We start from the raw sequence: 17,323 nt of genomic DNA, 5'->3' as shown, positions 1-17,323 counted from the left end.
AATAATAGACAAATTTATCAGCATATACTTGTGAGAACCTAAGTAATTAGTGCCTGACTGACTAATCAGTCTGACTAATGCTCCTATTAAGTGAAAATTATGTGATGATGGTGGTGGATGCTTGTAACTAAGCGGTGCTTCTCTTGTTTCCAGTCAAAAATTTTGCACTTCAGGTAAAGTATGCATTCATGTCCAGTGCAATATTTTATAACCAGTGAAAGTTGCATGTGGGCTTGTTGTTCAGATAAGTACACAAAAACCTAAAATTTCTGAGTCTACACAGTCCAAGTCTGCCACCTCTCATTTCTTCACCTTTTCAAAAAAAAAAAAAAAAAAAGTAACATGTTTTTTTAATATATATTTATTAGCTTTTTTTTGTTGTTTTATTCCACCACTTCGCTTTCTTTTGCTCATGGTTTCATGATGATTGAACATTGTGAAATACTAAGCTGTTTCTGCTAATCTGAAGCCAGAGCTGCCCTTGAACACAGGAGGTCTGGAAGACTTCAGTTGTGTAGTGTATGTTGGGAGGGACACACGCTACACACGAAACACAAACAAGCAATTGGGCAAAAAAAAAAAAAAAAAGAGTCCCATGAGGAAAATCTGCAGAGCTGGTAAATGAGCTGCCAGTAGCAGCTCCCTGATGGGTGCGGGGAAATAAGATCCTGGCCTGGGGGGGCCAGTCGGTCTCTCAGGGCATGGGTGGAGGTTTCATACTTGTAACAAAAAGCCGTCTCTCTGCTGGCAGAAGAAGCATGTGGTTTCGTTTCACACTTGTCCAAACCTGTTTGGGCCTCTCCTGCAGCAGGGTTTCTTCCTGCTATAGCTAACTGTGTTTGGGGGGGCGGAGGGCCAGCCCTCACCCTGCAATTTAATGTGGCCAGTTGTCACCACTGTGGCTCCCATGGCAGCTTAATCCAGAAGGAGGTGTTGGTGGGTGCCATGCTGCAGGGGCATCGTGCCTGACTGATGGAGGCAAGCGCCAGAGCCCTGGGTGTCCTGGAGCCCTCACCTTCGCTTAGCACCGTGCCTCACGGAGAGACGTGGTAGTTTTTATGAGCATGTCAGGGCTAAAGGGTGGAAGGAGGCCCAGCCATGGCAGGCTGATGTGAGCAGTGTTGCCGGCTGACCTGTAGTCCCAGGGAACAGCCTAAGGGCACAATGAGTTCTTCAGGGCTTTAGAATAAGGTGTCTTTGGGCTTATTTTTAAAAATAACTTTATGCTGAGATATGATGATGAAACCTTCGCGAATAGTTAAGCTATCAGAACGTACTGTACAAAACGTCCTGCTTGCTGTTTCACAGCTACTCCCACTTCTCGCCCCCTTCCGTCACTCTTCCCTCGTCCCCTGCTGTCCCTGCCAGGTGGGCTGAGCAGCCCCCCAGCCCCTGGGATCGGCAGGCACTGTGCCATGGACACCATCACCCCATCCCCTGCCCATGCAGAGACCTTCACTGAGGCCCTGCTGGCAGCGTATGCGTGGGCAGTGAGCGCCCCTCCAGAGGGATTATTGCCCAAGGATCATTTCAGAGCATTAAATGCAGGTTTGGGCAGACAACTCTGCAGCATATCACACACTGGTTGGTTCCCCTCCAACCCATGGAAGCATCTACTTCTTAATTTCTAGATTGGAGCTGAAAATATGATATACAGTTATCTTCTGGGAGAAACGGGAGTGGGATATACTACAAGTTCGGATAGGAAATTTAGGGAGGTACAATATAGCTGTACCTAACCACAGAGCCAGCACCGCAGACCTGAGTGTCAGTGTTCTTAGTGTCCTGAAGTCTGGGAAGTCTGCTTGACTGTGGTGCAGAGCTGAAGCTGAGCTGTCTCTCTTCGCCTCAGCTGTGCTGTGGCAAAGCCAGTAAACCCTTCCACTGTGCTGCATGAAGGCTTCTTCCACAAATACATCCTTGTCCCTTTGTGGAGCTGGTGCTGGCCTTATTGCTGGGCAATGGGAGGTGAGCAGTGAGGCCAAGGCAACAGTCGACCCCACTCTGGATCCATACAGGGACTACCCTGTGTCTCTGAACTGCCTGTGCCGGCATCCTGGTTCATGCACGGCATTTGGAGGACACTTTATTGTCACTGCGTGGAGCCATGTGAGATTTATCTCCAACGTGGACTATGCAATGTGGCTAAAACATCTTCTGTTTTAAAAACATAGGCTGTGCTGTTCTTACCACTGGTTTATGAAACCTGTGCTATACCAGTGGCATTAGCCAACTCTGTGGATGAATTACCTGCACCTGCTTTTTGATTTGCCATTACTTTTATGCATGGGCATCATAAGCATTGATATGCCACTGAAAGGTCAGATCACTAATACTATTAGCAATATTTTTTTTTTAATAATTGGGGCACATGCTTGGGTGAAGTGAACTATGCTGTTGTGGGACCCAAAGCTAATTTGGGTAGGTTAAAACCTTTGGAGACCTGCTGAGTGTTAGTCTCTTGCTGCATACCCTATAATTAATTACCTCTGTGTCAGAACAGGGCCTGTAGCAAAAGAGGCAGACAGGTCACCCCTGTCAGTTACTTTCAGCCAGAGATAGGAAAAAAAAAAAACAACAACAACAACAACAAAAAAAATTCTGATTGTTGTTTAGTTGAATTAATGAATATAGCAATGGAGGGAGTGGCCTTGCTGTGTTCTCCTCAGGTAGCACTTTCCTGAAAGGCTGATGAATTCTTTTGAGATGAGTATTCATGATAAAAGTTAACTTTGAAATGGCGTAGCTTTGTGAACAAGGCTACTGTAGAAACTGTGCTGTATGCTAAGGTTCAGGGGAAATGCTATGTTTTACATTTACGTACCTGTAATTCTGCTTTGAGCATTTTCCATTATGTATTGTGATCTCCATCATGTATGTATTTGCTTTCATAGATATAAGTCCTTAGGAGCTTATTTTATTCAGGGTTCGAACTCCTCATGTTTCCACCTCCGCATCCCCACATGTAAGTTAAAGCTACACACTTACCTTATTGGGGAAAGGGAATTAAATAGACAGCCACCTCTTCAAAGGGATCCTTCAAAAAAGAAGCTTTGGGCTGTGAATAAAATATGCCCTTGGCTCTGTAACTAGCAGAATAACAGTGTCAAAACCTCATACCACAGGCAACCTGTAAGAAAACACTGGCTTAATGAAAAGCCTTCCTGTTCTTAAAAAAAAAAAAAAAAAAAAAAAAAAAAAAAAAAAAAAAAAAAAGGGTGGGGTGGGGAGAGAGGGATTTGGATCATTTGATACCCAGTTCCTATTTCCAGGGATAGCAACAGAAAACACTGGCAGGGGCATGAATGGGAGCACAGGGTACCAGTTGCCAGTGAAGTGGGGTTCTTGGCTTGTCTTTACAAGGCCATTATTGATATTACAGAAAAAGCTTAAAAGTTAGCTTTAAAAAAAATAAATAAATGAAGAAGGGGGCTCTGGATTTTGTTATCTGTTAAAATGAATAGCTCATGCTTCAGTTTGGATTTGCATTTTCAGAATCCCTGCAAGCTCATACTGAGCTTTGTACCAATCCTTGATATTCTGATTTGTTTTTCTCATAACATAAACAAACAAACAAAAAAAAAAACCACAACACTTTAAACTGTTTTTTAAACAAGCAAAAATAATACTAGATTCTTGTCTACGTTTCACCAGAGTGGGATCAAATGGTTTGGAAATTAGTCCCTCAAAGATGATTTCAGAGCTCTACCAATTTACTGTCATGTTAACCTTTTGCCTCGGCTGCTTCTCAGGAAACCTGTCAACACAGAAAGACAGCTTTTAAATGAAGAAGGGAAAATAATACTGAAACAGACACATTACTGTTGTGAACAAAAAGTAATTTGATTAAATAGAGATTTGAATGTAATCATATGTTTTTGCTGTGAGATGTGCAATATTTATAGTAGGAAAAAACAAGCCAAGATTTGGATAAATTAAAATAAAATGGAAACCTACTTAATTTACAAGAGTGTTATACATGTAGTTAATGCTGTTGAGAGATCAGAAAGCTAAAATTGCACATATATGAACTTTTTCTGTGCAAGTTGTGAAGTCTTCGTTGCTGGAATCAGAAAAAAATATCTGTTTTATTGGTTTGTAATATTTTATTCGACTGTTTTAGGACGTGTCACATAAAGTTTATTTTCCTGTTTTATTAGGAGCTATACTTCATTGTTTGTGAGCACTTGTGCATTACCTCTTTTCATATTCCTTAATGTTAGGTCCTTGCTTAGGTGTTGGCTGCACTGAAGAGCAGTCAGTTAACTGAGAGCTTGGTTTACCTCTTGCTGTGAGCACCTGAGCCCATCAGCTCTTGTCCCTTTCCTGCAAGAAGGGAGAGAGAGAGGCCTCCAGCATCAGCTGGAGCAGAGGATGCTGCAAGAATATATTTATTTTTTTTTATAGCTGATGCTATAGCAGGTTCTACTTTTTTTTTTTGTCTTGTTTTCTTCCGAGCATGCTGGCTCTGCTTCTTTGCTGTCCCAGACAGCAAAGCCAAGTGAGCTAATTGAGCAGGCAAATTGGATGGTGGTGGTTGGGGTGCCACAACAGCTTTGTTCCTGGACGAATTGTCCATGCAAACCCCACACGTCATCCTCCATCACCATCCTGGTGTGGTGAGTGTGAGGGAAGGTCCCTGCAGGGTCTGGGATCCATCTGTACCAAAAGGTCAGTTCATGTGGAGCGCTAAGTGGAGAGGAAGGTAGAGAGGAGTGAGGCCAAACAGTTCATGTAGACATTGCTCTGGTTTTGTTCTTTACCCCAGAAGGCCTCGTCAGGGTGTAACCTTCTTCAGTTGAGCGTTTGCCCGGGACAAGGCTTGCTTTGCTGGAAAGGTGCCTTGGAGCTCAAGCTTCTGTGTAAACATTGCCTCTGATTTTATTACTGCAACACTGCACAAAGACTGTTCATATTGTAGACTCAGAGGCAGTCCAATCAGCTTCCTGCAGTTTTTTTCTTCTTACTTAGAAAGAAAAAAAAAAAAAGGATTTACTGAGATTAATTGCTGTGTGCCTCAAAAAAGCTGGTGTAATTTGCAGGCTGCTTATTGAACAGAGTTGTTCCAGTTCTTGATAGCAGGGCATTTTATTCAAATTTTCTCTTTATTCATTCAGTTGCAAATAATCATTGTTTATCTTGTATGAATCATTGAATAAATATGAATTTAAAATTGGGAGTTTCACTCAAGCTCTAACTGATGTTGACAGTCAAGCTAATGCTTTCAGTGCCTCACATTGTCTGTAAAAGCACTTTCTATTGTGTGGCAAATGATGGATAAAGGAGACATTGTTGTTGGTTTGGGGTGGGTTTTTCTATTTTTTAAATCTTTTGGTCTCCTCAGAGGAGGAAGCGTGAGTTTTCACCCCCTTGCCCTTGGAGCCAGTTAAGGCAGTACATGCTGGAAGCAAGGGCAGTACTGCTATTAGGGCTGTTTTCTGGGTGCTGCTAACAAACAGTAGGATGCCCTTGTAGTGCTGACTCCAGGGGATGCTTTGGGGTGTCCATGCCTGGATGGCAGAGGCTGGTCCGGACCTTCCTTAATTCTGCCAGTAGGTGCTTGGGTCTGCTTTCTGCTTCATCTCAGTGCCCTGCAGCTTGGAGCCTCTTCCATGACTTGTGGCTCCTTCAGAGCTGGGTTTTGTTCAGGCCCTGTGGCTGACTTGCTGTCTGGCGGAGAGCCGAAGGCTCATCTGGCAGTCTGTCTTCTGCCCCGTGCTCTTGGAGTGTATTTTTTTTTGGTTACACATTCTGGGAAAGCCTGGACAGCTGCAATGTTTCCAGTTCTCATTGCACGAACAGAAAGGGGGGTACTTTTCCATGGCCGAGCAAGTGCTGGTGACGTGCCAGGAATGTTTCAGGTTTTCTGCAGCACCACGGTCACAGTATTTATAGGTGTGTGGACTTATTAAAAATGAGCTATGTGGAGTCTTCAGGTGCAGAGAACTGTAGGTTACACCAGGTCACTTGCAAAAGAAGTTAAATTAAAGATGCACCCTTTTTTTTTTTTTTTTCTAGTGTGAATTAGCATGGACTGCCTAGAGGCTTACTGTAGTGTAATCTAGGTAAAAATGATGTGTTTAATTTGAATTAAATTTCTTTATTGTCTGTGTAGGCAAGCTCAATTGAAGGGTCATAAGCACTGAACCTGTAATTGAAAGCTTGTTCGTACTTGATGATAGAGCTTCTCTGCAAACGGAAACAGCTCGGTGTGTGGAATAAACTGTCTTGAAATAACCCTCACGGAATAGGCATTAGGTGGGAAGCCTTGATCAGACAAGCTTATTGACATTGGTCAATGTGTAGGGGAAGAACAAAGAGGTGTGATTCAGCAGGTTTGCTGAGCTCTGCTGTGGTGCTGGCTGGGCTTGCTCGTCTGACAGGGAGCTTCTCCATGCTGTTGAAGTTGAGAAGCAACAAGGGTCGCTTTTGTGAAAATGCCAAAAGTTCAATAGCAGTGTTGTTCAGGGACGGTGATACAAGCTGTTGCTGGCACTGTAGCTGGCGGAAGTTAGTGAGAGAGGTGGGCAGAGGCAGTGGGGCAGGCTGCCAGCACGTGAACGTGGGGGGCTGCTGCTGTCCCAGGTGGCCCAGGCAAGTCTGGGAAGTGGTAGGGGGAGGGAGATGGAGGGGAAGGGTTAGGGAGAAGTTGAGGAGGAGGAACAGAGCCTAAAAGCTGTGGAACTGAGGTAAGCAGGGGGTAAAAGCAAACTAGGGGATTATAAAGAACTGCGTTTGGTACATCTGGTGACATGCAGAGTGGGCATCCAACCATTTTGATGTGCAGGTCATGGTGACCACCTAACTGGAAGGGAGGATGGGGACTGGGGTGATTCCCGGCGTAGGTGGGGAGAAATAAAAGAAGCTGATTCTCATTGATGTGTGTATGGGATGTTTGCCTGAAGAAAAGGCCACTGTTGGTCACAGTAGTAACAATATCAGTTTAGTTGGTAATATATTTTTTCATGGCATCAGTAAGTTCCTTACATAAAGTTACTTAATTTTCCCCCATTGTTTAATAAATAATAAACTTCATTGTGGCTTTTTTTTTTCTTTGAAAAAGATTATATTATATTGCATCAAAGCAAGCCTTGAGCCATGGTACATCTTGTTGCCTGAAAGATTGTTTGGGGACAATGGGATGGATGTCTAAGGTCAGCTGTTACAGAGAAACAGTGAATTATCAGACAGAAGCATTACTTGGGTCACATTGTTGTCATACTAATCATAGAACTTAAAATGTTGGATTTTAATCTGCTTTGCATTTGATCTTAAATTGCTTTTGATTTATAAGACAGCCTCCTTGTCCTCTATTTAAAATATCCACTTAGACAGTAGATCGCTCCAGGAAAAGAAGTAAACTACTAGATTTTTATTTTTGTTTTTAATCTCTGGATCCTTGGGCCTTTAATGATTTTTTTTTTCTTCTTGGAATGCTGCATTCCACAGTTTGTAATGTGAGCTCAAGGCCTCTTGTTTCTACTTGGAGTCATGTATAATAGAGAGATCTTGCAAGATTTATTGCATTCTTTCAACTTCTAAACACAAGGCAAACACAAATGATGATCCTCAGTAAGGACCAACAGCAGAGAATTAAAAAAAACAACAACAACAACAACAACAACAACAACAAAAAACTGATATTTTTAAGTGGATGTTTCTGTGTACAGTGACTGCGAGCAAAAAGATGCTGTAGAAGATGGAAGGCACTGCTGTCTTAAACGTGTGAGCCAAGTCCACTGGAGTTTCTGTTGAGTCATGGGGATCTTCACTGGCATCACCACAGCAGTTGGGATTAACGTTGTAAAAAACACATAGGCAAGCCCCCTGGACAACAAGAGGAAGTCTGTTGGTTTTAGGTTTTGGGTGACAATTAACTTTCTTTTGTTGTCTGTGGGCTGACCAAACACTGTAGTAGTTGATTTGCGAATGTCATAGACAACGTAAGTCTCGTTGTTTTGTATTTTTTACAGTTTGTCATCTGAGAAACTGGCTTACATCTGTACAATACCTCTTCACATTCACCTTCCCCATCTTGCTGAGTTTTATGTTTAGAATTCCTATACTTTTCCTAATCCCTCTGGCTACGTGGATTCAAACAACTTAATTTAAACTGAGACTTTAGACTTTGATATTTCTGTTTTTCATGCATAAATATCTGTCTTACTTTCTGGGCTGACCAAAAGTTTTCTTAACCTAGAAGAGGGCAGCAGAGGGAGGTTGGTTGCTCCTATTCAACAACGCAGGTGACAGCGAAGTGCTATATTGCGTAGACACTGATGAGCCCTGTGTTATCAGTATTGGGTATTACTCAGAAGCCAGCTCTCACCGCAGCACGAGGCCTCCCTTGTGTCTGCTGGAAGGGATCAAGTTCCTCTGCTGGTGGGGCAGGGGCCGAAAGCTGGGCACCCTAAGGCAGGCAGGGGAGCAGGTGTGTTGATGCTGCTTGTGTTTGTTCAATGGAGGCTAAAGCCTTCATTATTTTTATGTATTTATTTTCATGAAGAGTTGAGCTATGTTTTCATTTTTTAAAATAATGAAAATAACTTCGGGAAAGGGTGCGAGAGAACTGAGCCTGTATTGGTTGGGAATTGTGTTTGGGAGGGATGAGGGTTCAGGTCACTGTGTAAAAGAGGCTGTTTCAAAATGCTCACAGTACGTAAACTTTCCAGTAAATGGTCTTGCATTGTTCTCAGAGAGCAGATTATGTAAATGATCTAGCTTGGGTCAGGGCTTCTGAGGTGTAGACAGGCTCATTTCTGCCTTGAAATAAAAATCTCACAAAAATCTCTCTAAAATTTGTAGCAGACTTTCAGGCTTCCTCCCATCCAGTATTGTTCATCAGCATCAACATAAACACTCAATGCCTTGTGAAAAGCACCCTGAGGGATTTGATTGCGTGTTGGCTCTGTACAGACTGGGAAGCTTGAGTGTAGCTTGTAGCTTTTGCAAGAAATGGCGATTGTGTGTTTTTTGATGCGCCTTACCTAAGCACTTAATTCAGCATCATCCTACATTCACTTGAGTCAGCTATTGTGAAATCCCTTGATACTGCTTAATGACCTTATTCAAGCAGGGATTTTTGTCACTTGGCATCATGTCATGAAACGATACAGTGAGAGAGAAAGCATGTGTGCTCCTGTCAGTGAGGACCTGCTCTGACGTTCTTTCCTGGTGTTAATAAATTGTATTACAAATTAAATTACATTTTAACAAAAGATTTTCATTAGATATTGAGCTTAGGGCTGATTGCAAGTGCAAAAAAAAATAAATTAGATATTGTTCTGTGGTGTCTCCTTTCAATGGAATACTGGAAACTTCTCTTTTTTTTTTCTCATGCTAGATTACTTGCACAGGATACAAATGTATTTTTCAACTTAAAGAAGTGACAGATATTAAGGTCTTCAAGATAGTGTTCTTGCTCTTTTAAAAGCAGCAGTGAAATTAACTTAATTGCAATCAGGTGCCTCAAACTCTTCATTTGGTATTACTTTTCTTTATTTGCTGTAATTCTCCAGTAGGCTCATGGGTAGATCTAAATGAATATATTCATGTGAAATAACCAAATATGAAGATACAAACTTAATAAATGTTTGCACACTGTGGAGTACAGTATTGCATCGCTGATGCTGCAGTATTTATGAATAGGGTACAGTATTTATGAATAGGCAAAACTATGTATTTATTTAATAAAGCCATCATTTTCATTATATGTCTTTGTCTTAACATGTGATTTGTGAGCTGTCAGCTCTCTAGATAGTCCTGTACAAAATGGCTTATACCAGGGATTCCACTGTTTTGGATCAAAACTTCTCACATGACTTGCATTGCAAAAAACTCCTTCACCTAGGGCTCATCTACAGACCCTCACCTTTAACCTTGGTGTGTGCTGTTGGAAGTTCTCCAGCTTCCTACAGTGCATTAGAAAGCGTTGTACCAGTGTCTTCTGCAAAGAGAAGGTGCCTGGGGGATCAGGATGGCATTGCAGAGGGCGATGTGGGAATCTTTCTGGTGTGCATGATGCAGTCGTGCTTATGTCTTTCGGGAGTTTGTGTGCTGTCAAGGACTTCCCTCTAACTTTTTTCCTTGGTCCTGCTTGCAAGGCTGATATTCTCGTTGTGAGACAGCAAGGGTTTTTTTCTACTTGTTCTTTCTTATCTGGGTAATACTTCTGGAAGTATGAGTGCAATGCCCACTCCCAGTATGTGGGGCCTGACATTGTGTCTTAGATCTGACAAGTGCTACAGGTAGCATGGTTGTGGAGCAGGTGGACCTTGACAATACTCAGGGTATGTCCCTGTCACAGAAAGGCTGATGATTTTTACCCAGTTTTGGAGAAAATCGATTTCAGCTAATAATCCTGGTGATTTCTAAATAGGCATGAATCAGGATATGGGGGGACATATCATCAAAGCTTTCAAACTGGCTTTCAAAACCAGACCCCAGTGTGTTTTGTTTTTTCATACTTTGAATGTGACCATATTCTTAATGTTCATTCAAATATTCTTGTACTCGCATGGTAAGGACAGTTGGGCAGCTTTGAAGTGTTCTCCTTTCCCATTGAGATACTCTTTACTATTGATTAGCTGGATTCACTGTTGTGTCTTGTTCCTTCTGTTGCTGCTCTTTGCGCTGCTCCCTCCTATCTCAACCTCTACTTTTCACTTCCGTGGTAACTTCGAGAGCTCTCATTTTCCATGCTTTCTTAGGGTTTAATTTATAGTTTTCCACATATTCAGCATGTTTGTTATCTTGGTCCATTTATATCTTGAGAGGAAAGAAGTTTTTGCTGAATTCTCATTTAGGTTTGTCTTAAATCTCATTCCAAGTTTCCTGCATGCTTTACTTGACCTTCCACAAATGTTGGCAAGATCTCGAGGATGGATGCTCCTGTGCTCTGCCAATGTGCTCTTCGTAAAGTTCAGGAGCCTACTTGGTCATCTTCCTTTTCTGCATGCTGACCCTGCAGAGTGGCTCTCAGTTCCTATTTCCTGAGGATTTCATCTGCTGTAATACTAAACAATGTGACCTTTTGATTAGTAACGATAAAGTTCAAGGCAGCTTTTTTTCACGTACTTGTCATAATGAAGGCATGAGTTAAGATGAAAAGAAAAAATAAGCAGGCCTTTCAGGGCTCAAGAAGCAGGGCTACCCCAAAAACCCCTTTGAAGTAAATTAAGTCTATGCATGTGATATAGCTGCCTTGTCTGTCGTCTCTGATCTTGTTAGAAGACTTTGAAATTTTGCAGTGGAATTGGGAAATCTTTAGGATACAGCAGCAGTGGGGAAGAGACCCTTGTTCCTTCTGGTCTGGGTGACAGCCACTACGACCAGCCAGTTTTCCAGTGGGTTAAAAAATATCTCTGAGTCAGTTTACAGAGCCATTTCCTCATCCAAACAAGAAGACAATGTGTGGAAGAGCTGCAAGTAGGAGAAAGACCAATCTGAGCAAGAGAAAATAGTGTTTTTCAGTGACAGAGATGAATCTGTAAAGACCATCATCAATAGTTCTGCAACTCACAGGTCAATTGTCATGTTATTTTTTCTTAGTGCGTTTTTATTAATTCTTTATGCTAATAATTTTGCTTAGTGATGAATGGTATACTCTGCATACCTTATTAATCTAGGCATCACATATCAAAGAATAGAAATCACAAATATTAATATTGTCATCCTAGAAATGATGTTTCATTTCTTTTTCATGTTCACATGACCTACACTCACAGGACATGCCATCCCCTTTTCGTTTTGAGTTCTCTTACTCAGTATATCTTTCTGATTTAATTCTGTGCTGATATGTGCCTCTGTTAGGTTGCTTACTTTTCTCAGATTTGCTCTGCTTAAATCCCCCCAACCCCCCTTTATTCCAGCTTTAAGATACTATTTGTTCTGTTTTTTTTTTTTTTCCACCATGGTTCTTCCAACTAGCAGCTACAGTTTGTTACTCTTGAAATGCAATTATCTCTAATTCCAAATGGCTCTTTATGGTTAGTCTTGAGACTGCTAACATTTATTTTTTTTAGCTCCAAAGTTTTGCCGTCAATTGATTCTCTTCACAATTTGTTCAGTCTTGTGGATACCTAGACTGTCTGCCCCTGCATCATATAAAAGTTGCTGTTTTCTCTGTCCTGGCTAACATCTGCCCTGTACAAATGCTTGTCTTGTCATCTTGACAGTTGCTCATCACAAAATGCTTCTTAGATCTTTAGATGTCTGTCTTTGCCTGCAGATACGGGTTGTGTTTTGGATCCTCTGAATCTTAGGAACTTTCTCATGGTTTGTGTGTCCCGTCGCTGCTCACGCTGCCTTCCAGCATTTGTTAGAGATTCATTCCCTACTTATTTCTTTTTTTTTCCTCTCCCAGCCTTTCCCCAGTGTACTTTCTCATGGTCTGAATGACAGCTCTAACTGTTCATTGGTCTGTGCCAACATATGGTACGTTCAGGCTGGGATATGATCTTAATAAACAGATTTCATCAGGCAATTCTCCGCAGTCAGATGGTGGGTTATCCTATACAAAGCTTCAGTGTGAAGTCTGTTCTGTGTTCCTCCTGTTGCTTCTTCAATGTCTTTCTCACTTGTCTCAGCAAGACAGACAAAATCATGCAGCAGCAAGTGGCAGGAATCTTTTTTCTTAAATGGCATTCTGTGATGATATTGCTATCCTTGTTCAGTCTTTGTTTAGCAGGAGCATACGTATGTTTGTATTTGGAAAAATCTTTGGGTTTTCTTTTCCTGAGCAGAACTGTTCCCTTCCACGCTGCTGCGTAATCCCCAGCCTGCACAAGCAGTCCTGTGGTGCTCAGGAAAAACTGGTGTGCTGCTTATTCCACTCCTTCAGTCAGTTTTATAAATATTATTTCAAAGGATTTTGAAAGGCTTGGTTTTTTAGTATTCCACATTGTTAAAATATTTGCATTAATTCTGTGCTTGACTTTCTTAGATTGCAACGGTGACGTTAGCAGGGACTAGTGTTGCCAAAGTAGCATTGGCTATGAGATGCAGACATATGTCTATAAGGATGGGTTGCCAAGATGTAAATTAAAAGGAAATGGGAAGCTGTATTCCTAAGCAATTTTTTATGATCTTTAGTGATGTCAGTATTTGTAAAAGTTTGTTTCACTAGTTTGGGGATATGTACAACTTCTGAGCATACTTGTGATAGTTTTATGAAAGATCAAGACTGTTATAAAACACTTCTACTTAAATTATGACTTTTTTTTTAGGTCTTTTACTGTCCACTTGGAGTAGGCTTTAGAAATCCATTTTAGCAGCGTATTACTTAGAAATTGGTCCATCCATTCACTTTGGAATATCTGCTGCATGATGAACTTAGTTTGCTAATTACTTCAGGAAAAATGACCTAACCCAGTAGCTGTCCTGATCAGGACCTGAAACTGAATGGAAGCATTAAGTGGATTTCAGATGCAACGCACAAACACCAACAGCCTGTTTGATCCATAACTTTTATTTGCTGTTTTGCAGTGTAAAATGTTTTTCCCCCAGCAATTTGAGTATGCTAAGTTTACTGTAAGGAATGGGGATTTTTGTGGGGGAGAGGGGAGAGGGTTGGTCTTGGAGTTTGGGGGAATGACTATTTATTTGGTTTATATGTCTGTCTAAAACTAGATTCCATTTGCCCATAAAAGACCTTTTAGTGTTCGGTGTATTTTCAGTAAGCAATAATTTCATATGACCCCTATGCATGTATTTGAAGCTTTAATGAAAGAAGCATTAGAAGAAGGTACGAATGGCAGGCTGTTGTATTTTGCAAGTCTGCACTCTTATGAACTGGATAGAGAGTATGAACTGGTATGAAAACTCCTTTCTCAGATAAGAGTTTTTGAATGTGTTCTCTGATAATTATTTCTTTTTACTCTTTCAGGTATTCACTTATAAACAGAGCACAATCACACACCAAAAAGTAACACCTATGCATCAGACGAGTGCAGAGAGTGTGGAAGACATGGCAGCCCTAGTAGATCTTCATGAAGGCTCTATTATGCATAACTTATTCCAGCGATATCAGCAAGATAAAATCTATGTAAGTTTCTTCTAAAATTAAGAAAAATATCCCGAGGGAATGTTTTTGTCTGTGTAACTGCTATGTGTGTTTTGCTGTTCTATGGTAATATGTGCTGTGAAGTTCTCCAGTTCTTTGTGTATATGAGTGGAGTTGAAGCATGCTTTGTCTAGAGACTTATCAACAGCAATGGAAGGAGAAGGCAGCTCAGGGCTGGCAAGGCAATCCATTGCAAACCTCCAAAAACTGCTAGACTGCATGTCTGTACACTTCCATTGACTGGGTTGCGCAAAGGATTCTTGTATTTTCTCTTCTTTAGCCTCGTGTATATGCCGTGTACATCTACTGGAGATGCACACTATTGGAGATCCAAGATTCAATTCTGACCACCATAGCCCTTTTTATTACAATAGAAGGGGGAAGGTATTAGGATCCTGAGGACTGTACCATTAAAGCAGAGGACCTATGCTATTAAATACAAGTAGAGTTTGGTGTGTGTGAGAACAGGCAGCTGTTTAGGACTCTCAAAAACTAGGAGTTAGCCTACACAGAATTCTTCTTCTCAGCTCTGTAACTAATATATTATTTTTCTTTTTTTTTGTGATTAGATTCACCATCTCTTAAATATGTTTATTAGTCTTGGTCTGAATAGATATTAATTTGCCTCAGTCTTTAGCGGCAATACCGGATGTTCTCTGGATACTCAGTACCCTGAGCTGGTGGAAGGGGATGGGGAGCAGGAAGTGGCCCTCATTATCCATGAAGAACTGGTTGGTGACCTGCTACGGCACTTAGATGTGCACAAGTCGATGGGGCCGGATGGGATCCACCCAAGGGTACTGAGGGAACTCGCAGAGGAGCTGGCCAAGCCACTGTCCATCATTTATCAGCAGTCCTGGCTATTGGGGGAGGTCCCAGTTGACTGGCGGCTAGCAAATGTGACGCCCATCTACAAGAAGGGCCGGAGGGCAGACCCAGGAAACTACAGGCCTGTCAGTTTGACCTCAGTGCCAGGGAAGCTCATGGAGCAGATCCTCCTGAGAGTCATCATGCAGCACTTGAAGGGGAAGCAGGCGATCAGGCCCAGTCAGCATGGCTTTATGAAAGGCAGGTCATGCCTGACGAACCTGATCTCCTTCTATGACAGAGTGACGCGCTGGGTGGATGAGGGAAAGGCTGTAGATGTGGTCTACCTTGACTTCAGCAAGGCTTTTGACACCGTCTCCCACAGCATTCTCCTCAAGAAACTGGCTGCTCTTGGCTTGGACTGGCGCACGCTTCGTTGGGTTAGAAACTGGCTGGATAGCCGGGCCCAAAGAGTTGTGGTGAATGGAGCCAAGTCCAGTTGGAGGCCAGTCACTAGTGGCGTCCCCCAGGGCTCGGTGCTGGGGCCGGTCCTCTTTAATATCTTCATCGATGATCTGGACGAGGGCATCGAGTGCACCCTCAGTAAGTTCGCAGATGACACCAAGTTAGGTGCGTGTGTCGATCTGCTTGAGGGTAGGAAAGCTCTGCAGGAGGATCTGGATAGGCTGCACCGATGGGCTGAGGTCAACTGCATGAAGTTCAACAAGGCCAAGTGCCGGGTCCTGCACCTGGGGCGCAATAACCCCAAGCAGAGCTACAGACTGGGAGAGGAATGGTTGGAAAGCTGCCAGGCAGAGAAGGACCTGGGAGTGATGGTGGACAGTCGGCTGAATATGAGCCAGCAGTGTGCTCAGGTGGCCAAGAAAGCCAACGGCATCCTGGCTTGTATCAGGAACAGCGTGACCAGCAGGGCTAGGGAGGTGATCGTCCCCCTGTACTCAGCTCTGGTGAGGCCGCACCTCGAGTACTGTGTTCAGTTTTGGGCCCCTCGCTACAAGAAGGACATCGAGGTGCTTGAGCGGGTGCAGAGAAGGGCGACGAAGCTGGTGAGGGGCCTGGAGAACAAGTCCTACGAGGAGCGGCTGAGGGAGCTGGGCTTGTTCAGCCTGGAGAAGAGGAGGCTCAGGGGCGACCTTATCGCTCTCTATAGGTACCTCAAGGGAGGCTGTAGCGAGGTGGGGGTTGGCCTGTTCTCCCACGTGCCTGGTGACAGGACGAGGGGGAATGGGTTTAAGTTGAGCCAGGGGAGTTTTAGGCTAGATGTTAGGAAGAACTTCTTCACTGAAAGGGTTGTGAGGCACTGGAACAGGCTGCCCAGGGAAGTGGTGGAGTCACCATCCCTGGAAGTCTTCAAAAGACGTTTAGATGTAGAGCTTAGGGATATGGTTTAGTGGAGGGCTGTTAGCGTTAGGTTGGAGGTTGGACTCGATGACCTTGAGGTCTCTTCCAACCTAGAAATTCTGTGTGATTCTGTGATATATATATAGCTTTTGGAAACAGTGTAGTACAAACTATTTTTTGATGGGCTAATATTTCCTGAATCTGGAACTACACTAAATGTGAGAGAGGTACAGGGAATATTAGTTGCTGTAAGAGGTTGTGAAATCTCACTTTTCAGTTGTTGTGTGGTGGAGGTGGTTGTTGTTTTCAATAATACTTAGAGAACATAAATAATTCTTGTTTGAATAATCTTTATAGACCTTTGATTTGGCCATATACATGTTTTATTCCAAGCTTCGTTTAAGTTAGGCTTTATTTTTTTAAACATGAATATGTGTTAATGTAAAGATTTCCCTATATTTAGAAATTTATTGATGATAAAAAGGAAGAAAAGGCACAAGGAAATTCTGTCCTTTGTAAATTACCTTAAAGGGGCTTTAGAATCCTAAATGACACTTAGAAATCTAAATGTTGAGGTGGTTCTCTTTACAAAAGTCTTTATTTTTTTTTATTTTTATTTTTTCCTCGAGCCAAATGAACTATTTTGCCTTTCAGAAAAACAGTAAACAAAAAATAAGCAGCATATGTGAGCAATTGCTTGTGCTGGTACTTGGTAAGAGTTTAGTTTTCCATTGATATTATTAAATTAGACATTAACACTTGGTGCAAGTCTAAAAATAAAAAATCCATGTACTCATGTGGGATGTGGATGTCAACCTTTCCCCCTTTTACGGAGTGTGAGTAAAGGAGGTAATTTCTTGAAGAGGCAAAGAATATCTTTGTTCTGAAGACATGTCTTAGTTTCTTTCCTAGCTTGTCAAGACAAGTTTAGGATATTTCGATACTTGGTACTCAGTGTAGTGTAGATTTCTAGACAAACAGATTTGTGTGCAGTTAGTGATTGATGACAGATCTTCAGTTGCTGCTGAATACTCACTGTCCTTTCGGTTTTGCTAATGCTACTTTTTTTTTTTTTTTGATGCAGCTCACCTG

General features: G+C 42.2%; 1 protein-coding gene across 1 annotated transcript in view; it reads left to right on the top strand.

Moving 5' to 3' along the window:
- The window catches only part of MYO10 (myosin X), a 164,431-nt gene that overhangs the window by 53,984 nt on the left and 93,124 nt on the right, over positions 1-17,323 (top strand). Inside the window, exon 3 of the mRNA XM_032182555.1 lies at positions 13,886-14,044. Coding sequence (XP_032038446.1) covers positions 13,886-14,044 — 159 coding nt within the window. The remainder of the gene's footprint in view (positions 1-13,885; positions 14,045-17,323) is intronic.

This window comes from Aythya fuligula, chromosome 2 (assembly GCF_009819795.1).
Source record: "Aythya fuligula isolate bAytFul2 chromosome 2, bAytFul2.pri, whole genome shotgun sequence".
NCBI classification, from domain to species: Eukaryota; Metazoa; Chordata; class Aves; order Anseriformes; family Anatidae; genus Aythya; species Aythya fuligula.
Note: the sequence above shows the minus strand (reverse complement) of the source record. Positions and strands in the feature narration are given on the sequence as shown.